Here is a 12,500-nt window from a genome sequence, read left to right as displayed (position 1 = left end):
ATTAGTTAAAATGAAAAAGATTCTGTCTATAGGTCAACAAATGACAGTATATACAAAAGTATTTTTTATAGTCTCTCTCTCTCTCTCTCTCTCTCTCTCTCTTTCTCTTTCTCGATCTCTCACCTCACTTTCTGTCTTCTCTGTTCTCTCTCTTCTATCTCCTTCTCTCTCTCTCTCTCTCCCCTGCCCCCCCCTCTCTCTCTCCCCCCTCTCTCTCTCTCTCTCCCCTGCCCCCCCCCCCCCTCTCTCTCCCCCCTCTCTCTCTGTGCAACACGTTACATGTATTCTTTTCATGTGCTTATTAGATCAGCACACGGTCATGTGCTTCTAAATTGAGGTAATTCACTTAGAGAGACGAGGCCTGGTCTTTAAAGGTTCAACTTCAAAGTCAAACAGAAAGTCAAGCTACTGCTGGGCTGAGGAGAATGGAAAGGCCACCATAGCATTGCATACATTGTATGAGGTGGCTTCAAACAAATGCCACATTGATATTATTTAATTTCTTTACCCTTTAGTTGTTTATTGTCATACACATACAAACATAAACATGACGTATCATAATGAGGCATTGACTCTATTGAGGTATTGAACTGTACTATTTTCACAGTAGATGATTGAGTGACCTCTGTGTTACCCACACACTGTTTTGGGTTAAATCCTCCATTTTATTTTGCAGAGGCGAATCAGTAGGGATTAGCACACCCATGATGCTGCTAGCGACTTAGCGCTAAACCCTGTGTGATTGCTGTCAAATCTGCCATCTGTCTGAAGGCAGCCTGGTACGGTACAGTGGAGTACAGTAGTAGAGTACAGTAATAGAGTAATAGAGTACAGTAGTAGAGTACAGTAATAGAGTAATAGAGTACAGTAGTAGAGTACAGTAGTAGAGTAGTATAGTACAGTAGTAGAGTACAGTAGTAGAGTAGTATAGTACAGTAGTATAGTACAGTAGTAGAGTACAGTAATAGAGTACAGTAGTAGAGTAGTAGAGTACAGTAATAGAGTACAGTAGTAGAGTACAGTAGTAGAGTAGTAGAGTACAGTAGTAGAGTACAGTAGTAGAGTAGTAGAGTACAGTAGTAGAGTAGTAGAGTAGTATAGTACAGTAGTAGAGTACAGTAGTAGAGTACAGTAATAGAGTAATAGAGTACAGTAGTAGAGTACAGTAGTAGAGTAGTAGAGTACAGTAGTAGAGTACAGTAGTAGAGTAGTAGAGTACAGTAGTAGAGTACAGTAATAGAGTACAGTAGTAGAGTAGTATAGTACAGTAGTAGAGTAGTAGAGTACAGTAATAGAGTACAGTAGTAGAGTACAGTAGTAGAGTAGTAGAGTACAGTAGTAGAGTACAGTAGTAGAGTACAGTAGTAGAGTAGTAGAGTACAGTAGTAGAGTAGTAGAGTACAGTAGTAGAGTAGTAGAGTAGTATAGTACAGTAGTAGAGTACAGTAATAGAGTACAGTAGTAGAGTACAGTAGTAGAGTACAGTAGTAGAGTAGTAGAGTACAGTAGTAGAGTAGTAGAGTAGTATAGTACAGTAGTAGAGTACAGTAATAGAGTACAGTAGTAGAGTAGTAGAGTACAGTAGTAGAGTACAGTAGTAGAGTACAGTAATAGAGTACAGTAGTAGAGTAGTAGAGTACAGTAGTAGAGTACAGTAGTAGAGTAGTAGAGTACAGTAGTAGAGTACAGTAGTAGAGTAGTAGAGTACAGTAGTAGAGTACAGTGGAGTACAGTAGTAGAGTACAGTAGTAGAGTAGTAGAGTACAGTAGTAGAGTACAGTAGTAGAGTACAGTAGTAGAGTAGTAGAGTACAGTAGTAGAGTACAGTAGTAGAGTACAGTAGTAGAGTACAGTAGTAGAGTAGTAGAGTACAGTAGTAGAGTACAGTGGAGTACAGTAGTAGAGTACAGTAGTAGAGTACAGTAGTAGAGTAGTAGAGTACAGTAGTAGAGTATAGTGGAGTACAGTAGTAGAGTACAGTAGTACAGTAGTAGAGTACAGTAATAGAGTCCAGTAGTAGAGTAGTAGAGTACAGTAGTAGAGTAATAGAGTACAGATTAGTACAGTAGTAGAGTACAGTAGTAGAGTAATAGAGTACAGTAGTAGAGTACAGTAGTAGAGTACAGTAAGAGAGTAATAGAGTACAGATTAGTACAGTAGTAGAGTAGTAGAGTACAGTAGTAGAGTAATAGAGTACAGATTAGTACAGTAGTAGAGTAGTAGAGTACAGATTAGTACAGTAGTAGAGTACAGTAGTAGAGTAGTAGAGTACAGTAGTAGAGTACAGTAATAAATTACAGTAGTAGAGTACAGTAATAGAGTAGTAGAGTACAGTAATAGAGTACAGATTAGTACAGTAGTAGAGTACAGTAGTACAGTAGTAGAGTACAGTAATAGAGTACAGATTAGTACAGTAGTAGAGTACAGTAATAGAGTACAGTAGTAGAGTACAGTGTACCAGGGAGGAGAGCAGGCGGTAGATGGAGATGTTGCCTCTGTGAAGGGAACTCATCTCTCTCTCTCTCTCATCCCCCCTCTAATCCCTATATCCCTCCCTTCTCTCTTCTCTCTCACCCCTGCACTCATCTCTCCCTCTATCCTTTGCTTCTCTTTTCTCTGTCTCTCTCTCATCCCCCCATCTCTCCCTCTATCATTAACACTCTCAACTCTCCATCTCTCCCTCTATACCCTCCCTTCTTTTTTCTCTCTCTCTCTCACCTCCCCATCTCTCTCTCACTCATCCCTCTCTCTCTACCCCACCCTGGCTCCCTGTGATCTGAACTCTCTCTCTATCTCTCTCTCTCTCTCCCCCACACTCTCCCCTTCTCTCTCCTCCCTCTCCCCCCCCCCCTCTCTACCTCTCTTTGGCACACTATGGGCAGTCTCTATAGTCCTGTCCTGCATTTGTGTCTGTGTGATGTAAACTCCCATCAGGCCTTGCAGTAGGATGGCCACATGAAGCGAGACTTGCTGATCCTCTCCAATCTCCTCTAATCTATGCAGACTAGGAAATTATGCTGGCCATAATAATCTGACAGGCAGCCACGTGACGGAGTGACAGAGTGAGTGACAGGGCTTCATTCACCAAGCCGTGACCTATATTATGCTACGTTCACAGTGTGCCAAGAACTTGTTGTGCAAAGATGATGATGCCTGAGTTTAGGCCACACCCACCCATGAAGGCTTTGGAGAAATGGTTAGGTGTCTATGAGCTAGGCATTGCTCATTGTTAGGCTCGTCTTTTTGATAAAACAATTTGTTTGTATACTGTAGCACTTTTCGAGATCCCAAAGACATTTTACAATAATATAACATTGATAGGTATGTAGTGTAAATAATCAGACAAAGACATAAGACAAGGACGCAGTATACAAGTATATGCTGGTGACTGTTTCACAGTAAGATGATTCACCTCCGAAGTAAGACTGCTCTTGGCAAGCTGAGGTGCAGGTATGATATACAGCTTAGCTGAGTCACTCCATTTCATTCAGGTCAGCTCAGTTGTTTGTGTTGTTCCTTCTATCTGCAGAAATTCAGTCTAATTCAGTTCAATTTGGTTGATGGTGTGTGCGTGTGTGTGTGTGTGTGTGTGTGTGTGTGTGTGTGTGTGTCTGTGTGTGTGTGCGTGCTAGCGTGTGAGCATGTCCTAGCATGCGTGTGTATGTGTGTGTGTGTGTGTGTGTGTGTGCGTATATGTATGTGCGTGTGTGTGTGCGTGTGTGTGTGTGTGTGTGTGTGTGTGCGTGTGCGTGTGTGTGTGTGCGTGTGTGTGTGCGCGTGTGTATGTGTGTGCTCGTTCTCTTTGCAAAGTCATTTGTCATAGAACCCTTAACAACAGCCAGTCAGTCGGGGGGCAGGGTAATGGAGGGGAGACAGTGCCAAGGGAAAAGTGCCTCTCCATGCACTGTAGTGTGCTGTATCCAGACTGGCTGGCTGGCTGTGTCTAGAGGGTGCAGATACAGCTGGATCATTTGTCCTTGTTCTGCTGGGCGAGGCTATAGGGGGTAAATGCTAAGTGGGATCCTTGGGACGTCCCTTTCCTAAACCCTAACCCTAAACTTAACCCTTACCCTTACTCATACCCTTATCTTGACCCTAACCCTTTTTAAATCTCAACTTCAATGGGGTGACATTGTCACGTTGTCACACCTTCCCCAAGGACCCAGTTAGCATGCCTATGTTTCCTGGTTGTCTTAAAACAGAGGTATGTTTGTTTGTTTATCTCTTCAAAGAGTCCTTGAATTACAGAATAATTGGCATACATACATAATACAGAAATACACTATATAGAAATAAAACAACAACCATGTACATTTCTTATTTGTGCAGTAATATAATCAACAAGAAAGTCTAAATATCAAGAGGTTGAATTGGCTTTACCCTGCTGTGCTAACAGCTGTTTGACCAATTACTAAACGTCCAGTGTTGCAGCAAAGGGAAAGGGAACTGTAAAATAGTGGCCTCAGTGTAATCTGACTAAAAATATAATTTATTTAATTTATAATTTAAGTACAGAATGTTGGTAAACCAAATGTAAACAGATGTTCATTCCCAAATTACATTTCACCCACTCTCGACTATGCTTGTTTTCATTTTGTGGGGCTGAAATATGTCGTATAAAGTAACGTTTTTTCTAGTCCAAACCCAGAATAAAGTCAGTTGATCTGCTGTTGACCTTTCTGGATAGCCATCCATCTTGGAAAGTCTGTATTCCCTCAGTAGGGAGCCTTATTTGGCCAGAGCCAGAGGTTGCTGAGCTGAACAGATCAAGAGGGGCTATATCCAATATTCAAACTGGTTACCATTTAGAATGCATGGCCAGTTCATTGCTTCACTATTCATAGTATGCTAGTGTATAGTATTCATTCTATGTAGTACCCTAGTGTAGTGTTCATTTTAAGTAGTATGCTAGTGTGTAGTATTCATTCTATGTAGTACGCTACTGTAATGTTCATTTCAAGTAGTATCCTAGTGTGTACTGTTCATTCTAAGTAGTATCCTAGTGTGTAGTGTTCATTCTAAGTAGTATCCCAGTGTGTAGTGTTCATTCTAAGTAGTATCCTAGTGTGTAGTGTTCATTCTAAGTAGTATCCCAGTGTGTAGTGTTCATTCTAAGTAGTATCCCAGTGTGTGGTGTTCATTCTAAGTAGTATCCCAGTGTGTAGTGTTCATTCTAAGTAGTATCCCAGTGTGTAGTGTTCATTCTAAGTAGTATCCCAGTGTGTAGTGTTCATTCTAAGTAGTATCCTAGTGTGTAGTGTTCATTCTAAGTAGTGTGGATGTTAGAACAGATCCATGGTCTCCTGAGAGAACGAGTTGGTGACCGCAGAGTCCCCTTCTTTCCGGCATGTTTAGAGTTCATTTTAGCAGAGGAGTGCATTTTCCCATGCTCCAGATGCTCTTAATTCTACCCAATTTGAACCCCTGCTTAAATTAGATAGTGTGGATAGGTCTAAATGTTTTGAGTGTGGATTGGCGTTTAAGTATTTAACCTACCTTTCTTTTGAATGTGGAGTTGTGGCATGTATAGACATAACATACCTAACGTGGAGAAAGACATGTACTGGATTTGATTATAGCAAACACAAGCAATTTACACTATAGGCTAACTGTGTCATACTGTGTCATGCTGTGGCATTTTATGTGTATTTTATGGAAACACAGGCACCAATATATTGACCATCATTATATTGACCATCATTTCTCTCTTTGTCTGTCTATCTGTCTGTCTGTCTGTCTGTCTGTCTGTCTGTCTGTCTGTCTGTCTCTCTTTGTCTGTCTCTCTTTGTCTGTCTGTCTGTCTTCTCTGTGTGTCTGTCGTCTATCTGTCTGTCTGTCTGTCTGTCTGTCTGTCTGTCTGTCTTTGTCTGTCTGTCTGTCTGTCTGTCTGTCTCTCTTTGTCTGTCCATCTATCTCTGTGTGTCTGTCGTCTTTGTCTATCTGTCTGTCTGTCTGTCTTTGTCTGTCTGTCTTTCTGTCTGTCTGTCTATCTGTCTCTCTTTGTCTGTCTGTGTGTGTCTCTCTTTGTCTGTCTGTCTATCTGTCTGTGTCTCTCTTTGTCTGTCTGTCTGTCTGTGTCTCTCTTGTCTGTCTGTCTGTCTGTTGTCTGTGTCTCTCTTTGTCTGTCTGTCTGTTGTCTGTCTCTCCACAGGAAGGTGTGGCTGAGTAAAGAAGGGAGTCCCTCCTGTCGTATCACCAGAGCCTCCTTCACTAACGAGAGAACCATCGACAAGATGGAGCTGTCTGGCTTCAAGACCCGGTTCTGAGGGCCAGCCTGTACCCAGACCACTAGCGCTACTCAAACCACATCCTCTCTACTGATTGTACTCTACCCACTTAATTGTTACCTATACTTTCTACCTGATGCTAAATGGTGCCTAGTAGCGCTTGTTAAAGGGCCAATCTGGGATTGTACATGAATTTTTGGACTAAATTCACAATATATAGTCATTGATTCTTTAAGAATATAACTTAGAAATGTCTCATGAGCTTGTCTTACCCCATCAGAACTCAGACTATAAGTGTGTTTTACTCCATTGTTTGTAAGACTATATAGCTTCAAAACATGGTTAAAACTGTCATTTAGATATTATGGACGGCCAGTCCTTGCATCCATAGCTCTGTCTATGAATTTGAGAGTGGTTACATTTCCCCAGCCTCATCCTTCAACTGTTTACCAAAAAGGTTGCGCGGTGACTGCTTTGTTTGAAATTAATCCCAAAGAAACTACCAAGAAGGCCTGAAGAATATATCGTTCTGTAAAATAAATGTTTTTCTTGTTTGTGTTAATGTTGTCATGATCTCTGTTATGATGACCTCACTTATGAAACCAATGTGAACCCGTTTAAAATGATGTGAAGCTTTTCCATGCAAACAACAAAATCATGGTAATTTAGTTTTTTTTCCTGCCATCTCCCTGTCTGAGCATTCAGAGTGGCTGGCAGAGCAGGGTCTATTGTTGGGCAGGACTGGGCCTTTTCAGAGACACTGCTTTTCTTCTTAGAGCATGGCACTGGCAGCTCTCAATCCTTTTGTGATTAGAACTCAATTTCACATTCTAAACTGAACAATAGTTGACGTAAGGGACAAAAAAAGCTCCAGTGTTTTCAGAGAGTGTTTTCAGTGCTGAATTCCAATTATCCTGCCTGGCAATCCACCCCTAAGTACGCAGTTGTTCATTCCTCCTCATGTTCTATTTGATTGGTATATATATAATTACATGTGAAGCCCATGCTACAGCCAATGCTTCTTAATTAATGTGGAGGAATTGGGAGAAGGTTGGAAATAGAACTTAGGACCCCCCTTCTGAACTCAGCAATGTGGGTGGAGTAAAGAAGTACAGCAGGGGAGGCTGGTGGAGGTAGAAATCGGAGGATGGGCTCATTGTAATGCATGAAATGGAATGAGGAATGGTATCAAACACCATTCCTTATTCCGTTCCTTGCATTACAATGAGCCTGGCCGAGCCACCCTCCATTGAAGTGCACACTTCAGGGAGGAGGGTAGAGCATTTGAATTCAGCACTCCTCTCTCTGGCTATGTTCCAAACAAATCCACACACCAGCAAACCACATAGAATGCTGCCAGTTCTCGACCATGCGTTCTAAGTGGTATGCTAGTGTGGTCATTGAAACAACGCCTCTGTGTTTGTGTCTTCCCTCAGTCTCCTTCTGTAACAGCAGGTCACGTGACTCACTTTGCCCTGATCCAATTAGATTAGACCCAGAGAAACCTGAGTCAGCCTGCACACTCATGCTGAGTCTCCCAAACAGTACAGCACTGACCCAGTCAATAACACAGCGCTGTGTGTGTGTATGTAAGATTCTGTTTTTGTGTGTGTGTGTGTGTGTGTGTGTGTGTGTGTGTGTGTGTGTGTGTGTGTGTGTGTGTGTGTATGTGCGTAAGAGCTCACGGCGAGGTGTTTTGGACATTTTTTCAGAATGAATCGCGGCCTGTCTGGGCTAATCAACTACACCCAAGGTCCGGGCCAAACCAGGTCATTTTTTAAAGAAGTGGATCATCCCTTTAATAAATCGTATGTGCAGCTGTGCAACACATTCATGTCTAGCGTATGTATGTCTGGCTATGCACCCAGCATGCATTGTAGCGGTAAATCCCCCCCCCCCCTCCCCCCCACTGCTGTCTGTGGTATGGGGACTACAGTGATGAATACTACAGCCTACTACAATTATCTACTAATTATTATCCTGACGGGGTTAGAGTCCATTCAAATACCAAGTCACTCAATGCAATTGATGTTTTTCAAACTATGGTGACAGGTGCGGTAAGACCATACCATTATAGGCAGTGACCAATGACTAGTGACAGATGTAATATGTAATAGTGGGTGAGGCCCGGCTCTCTGTCCCTTAAGGCCTCCTTCCTGGTCTTGGATGATTGGATAAAACCCTCTATTCCCTGTCGTTGCAGCTTGGAGAGGATCTTCTCGTCATAAAGATCATCTGGATACTTAAAGTGACCGGCTAGACTCAGTAATCCCATTTCCTACCATCCGTTACAGCATCTGGGGATGGAGGTGAGGGTGGCGGGGTCGCTGGGTCAATCTAGAGAGCTCTAATGACCACTTAACCACTACGATGGATTGAAGGGACTAAGTTATTTTTATTTGATTTGATTTATTTGTTTATGTTTTTCAGAGCCTGTTATTTACAGTATGCGCTCAACTCCAAGGGAGGCTGGTAGAGGGAGAAATCGGAGGACGGGCTCATTGTAATGCATGATATGAAATTTCCATTCCATGCATTACAATGAGCCCGTCCTCCGATTTCTACCTCCGCCAGCCTCCCCTACTCAACTCACCAATCAACACAGTTAATGTTATTCCAGCATTTCCCCTGCCATTGTATAGGCTGGGCGTATCCAGGCACAAGATGTCCCCCTACGAAAAATTCAGACGGAAAAAACACTCACAACATTTTTAAATAAAGCCCAATATGCATACTGCAAAAAGTCCAGTCTTTCTATCAGTCTAAACCGTCTCTATCCCTAACACACCACACTAATATGCTTTTCTCTGCCCTCTCCCAGTGTGAGTAGGATGGGTGCATACAGGCTTCCTTACCGTGTGTTATCATGTGTTGCCATGCCAACGAGCCCCAGGGCACCTCCACAGCCTCTCTGCTGGGGCAATAGACAAGGGCCTCTAATTGGTGGACTGCCAAAAGAGGAGGCCCTCTGATTGGTGGCAGCCAACAGTAGTGGATTTATGTCCCTGGTGAATAGGACCACTACAGGCCTTCTCAGCTAGACCCCAATCCACAACACTTACATAACCTGTTAGTGTGCTAGCAATCCCTCCATTGATCACAGCCCTCAGCCTTTGTGTGTGTGTGTGTGTGTGTGTGTGTGTGTGTGTGTGTGTGTGTGTGTGTACGCGTACCAGTGCATTTGTGTGTGTGTGTATACAACGTGTATGTGTTCACACTCATCCCCTCCCTCACTCTTTGTCCATGTGGTGTGGTATTTAGCCCTGTACCGGGGTTTCCATGACAATGGCTGTCCTATGATTGCTTCCCAGCCCTGTGTGTTCTAACTGTGTGTTATTGTGTTGATGTGATGGTCAATGAATGCTGAGCTGTAATGGAATAACAGCCACCAGCAGTGCAGCCACATGGAAAAAGCCCTGTGGCAACTCCCATCATCAATGGGAGAAAAGGCCACTGTACAGTGTGGGAGGACAGTAATAGACACACACATACACGCACACACGCGCACACACACACGCACAAAAACAGATACATGATACCATTCCATTCCATACATTATAATGTGCCCGTCCTCTGATTTCTACCTCCACCCCTGCCCTATATCCTCTGTCACTGAAAACAACCTCTACAGTTGATTAGTGAGCCTGACAGTGTGTGCATTGTTCAGAGTCTGGCTTTCATGCTTGTTAGTCTCCCACAGTCTTTGCCATCTTCACACAAAGCCAGGCCAGACCAGACCAGGCCGCCCAAGGGTCAGTTTCAATACAACTCATTCTCTTTAAAGGTCCTCACTGAAAGACCAATCTGATGGCATCAACATACATAACCAGCTTCAAGGAGAGTAGAGGGGAGGGAAGGAGAGGAGAGGAGGAGAGAGTGGAGAGGAAAGGAGAGGTGAGGGGAGGAGACAGGAGAGGATAGGAGACAGATGAGGAGAGGAGAAGTGACAGGAGAGGAGAGGGGAGGAGACAGGAGAGGAGAGGAGAGGGGAGGGGAGGGGAGGAGAGGAGAGGAGACAGGAGATGATAGGGGAGGGGAGGAGAGGAGACAGGAGAGGGGTGGGGACGGGAGGGGAGGGGAGGGGAGGAGAGGAGGTCTCTGACCGCTGCTTGTGAGAGAGAGTAAAGGAATGTAGGATCAAACGTTGAACATAAGGAGCTCTTTGAGATCTGTGCTCTGGAATCACGTCGGAGAGGCTGGCGGAGGTGGAAATCAGAAGGATGGGCTCATCATAATGCATTTAAGTAATCCAATCGAGAACGATTGTATGCCATTTAGCAGATGCTTTTATCCAAAGCAATTTACAGTACAGCAAGTGCATTGTATATACATTTATGATCCCAGGGGGAATGGAACCCACAACCGTAACATTGTAGCGCCATGCTCTACCTGTACTGCACTGCACACTAAGTGTATCACCCTCATGTTCTGTTATTTGTGAGTAATTCTGCTGTTCAGTTATTTCGCTCGCATACCATCAGATGCCTTCTGGCTTGATGGAGGTAGTGAGTGAGAGATAGAGAGAGAGAGAGAGAGAGAGAGAGAGAGAGAGAGAGAGAGAGAGAGAAATAGGAGTGGTGGAAAGAGGAGTAGAGAGAGAGAGCACGAAGAGCAGAGAGTGAGTGATGAGCAAGAGGAGAGATGGGAGGTGAGTGAAGTGGAGAGAGGAGAAGAGAGAAGAGAGTGATGAGAGAGAGGAGAGGAGAGAAGAGAGTGATGAGAGAGAGGAGAGGAGAGAAGAGAGTGATGAGAGAGAGGAGAGGAGAGAAGAGAGTGATGAGAGAGAGGAGAGGAGAGAAGAGAGTGATGAGAGAGAGGAGAGGAGAGAAGAGAGTGATGAGAGAGAGGAGAGGAGAGAAGAGAGTGATGAGAGAGAGGAGAGGAGAGAAGAGAGTGATGAGAGAGAGGAGAGGAGAGAAGAGAGTGATGAGAGAGAGAGGAGAGGAGAGAAGAGAGTGATGAGAGAGAGAGGAGAGGAGAGAAGAGAGTGATGAGAGAGAGAGGAGAGGAGAGAAGAGAGTGATGAGAGAGAGAGGAGAGGAGAGAAGAGAGTGATGAGAGAGAGAGGAGAGGAGAGAAGAGAGTGATGAGAGAGAGGAGCAGCACAGTGCACCCAGCCCACCCACTCTCTTCACACAACACTCCACAGCGTCTGAAATCAGGCAGAATCGCTGCCCCCTCGACCTTTCCTCTCCGCTCTTCTCTTTTCTTTCCTCCTCCTTTTCCCCTCCTCCTCTTCACACAGGCCGCAGTTTGGCAACTCGCAGCTGTGGCCATGGTAACCAACACACTTAGTGGAATGGAGTGAGAGAAAAAAAGACTGCCCATGTCTTCTCAACTCTCTCTCTAATCTCCTTCGCCATACAGGAGCTTTCCTGTCAGCTGTACCATATAGGGGATCAGGATCTACTGAAATGAAATGGTGACACTTTACATTAGGTTGCTTGATAATTGTGTAGTAATTATGTAATGTTTTATTGTATCATGTTGGTTACATAATACTCAGTTCTCTCTTCCTCAGCATGGATCTCATTAACGATTGACCACATTGTCTGAATACACACACACACTCACACTCGCACACACACACACACACACACACACACACACACGCACACACACTCGCACACACACACACACACACACACACACACACACACACACACACTCGCACACACACACTCGCACACACACTCGCACACATGCATGCAAACACACACACACACACACACACACACACACACACACACACACACACACACACACACACACACACACACACACACACACACACTCCTCAAAATGACACTAATTATCACCATCTCCAGCAACATCATTTCTGTGTTCACCTTTTCTCTCTGCATTACCATACAGCGGGGGCGGCCCCTCCGCCAACGTATCACTTCACCTGGATGAGAGTGTGTTCTGAGAGGCAACGGTTGCCTGGCAACACAAAGTTCCACCAACAAAGGCCAACTTTCTTTGTAGTATCAGAGGTCAGCTGTACAATGGTGTCTCTGGGTGATGGGAGGGGGGCGGTGTTTTTACAGCAGAGAGGGGGGCTAGGGAGTACAAAAACAAACTGAAATGCTCTACTTTGCATTAGTCATCTAGCTTGAGATTAGACTAGAATAATTTTTGCTTCATCGAATACTATTGTGCAAAAACAAAGCTGAGAGCAATTACTGTAATTTCCTTGTGCTCTGCACACACAAAGAAAAACATGGGATAATAAGATTTTTCTTTATTCACTCTCAGAAGTCTCCTTTTCAT

At 44.0% G+C, this 12,500-nt stretch overlaps 1 protein-coding gene across 1 annotated transcript in view; it reads left to right on the top strand.

The window, feature by feature from the left end:
* Positions 1-6,266, top strand: part of LOC310822204 (acylphosphatase-2-like) — a gene marked incomplete at both ends in the record, with an annotated part of 15,597 nt that extends 9,331 nt beyond the window's left edge. The window contains one exon of the mRNA XM_083694555.1: positions 6,152-6,266. Coding sequence (XP_083550681.1) covers positions 6,152-6,266 — 115 coding nt within the window. The remainder of the gene's footprint in view (positions 1-6,151) is intronic.
* Between the last annotated feature and the right edge of the window lie 6,234 nt (positions 6,267-12,500).

The sequence above is a fragment of the Argentina silus genome (assembly GCF_951799395.1).
Source record: "Argentina silus genome assembly, chromosome: X".
Taxonomy (NCBI): Eukaryota; Metazoa; Chordata; class Actinopteri; order Argentiniformes; family Argentinidae; genus Argentina; species Argentina silus.
Note: the sequence above shows the minus strand (reverse complement) of the source record. Positions and strands in the feature narration are given on the sequence as shown.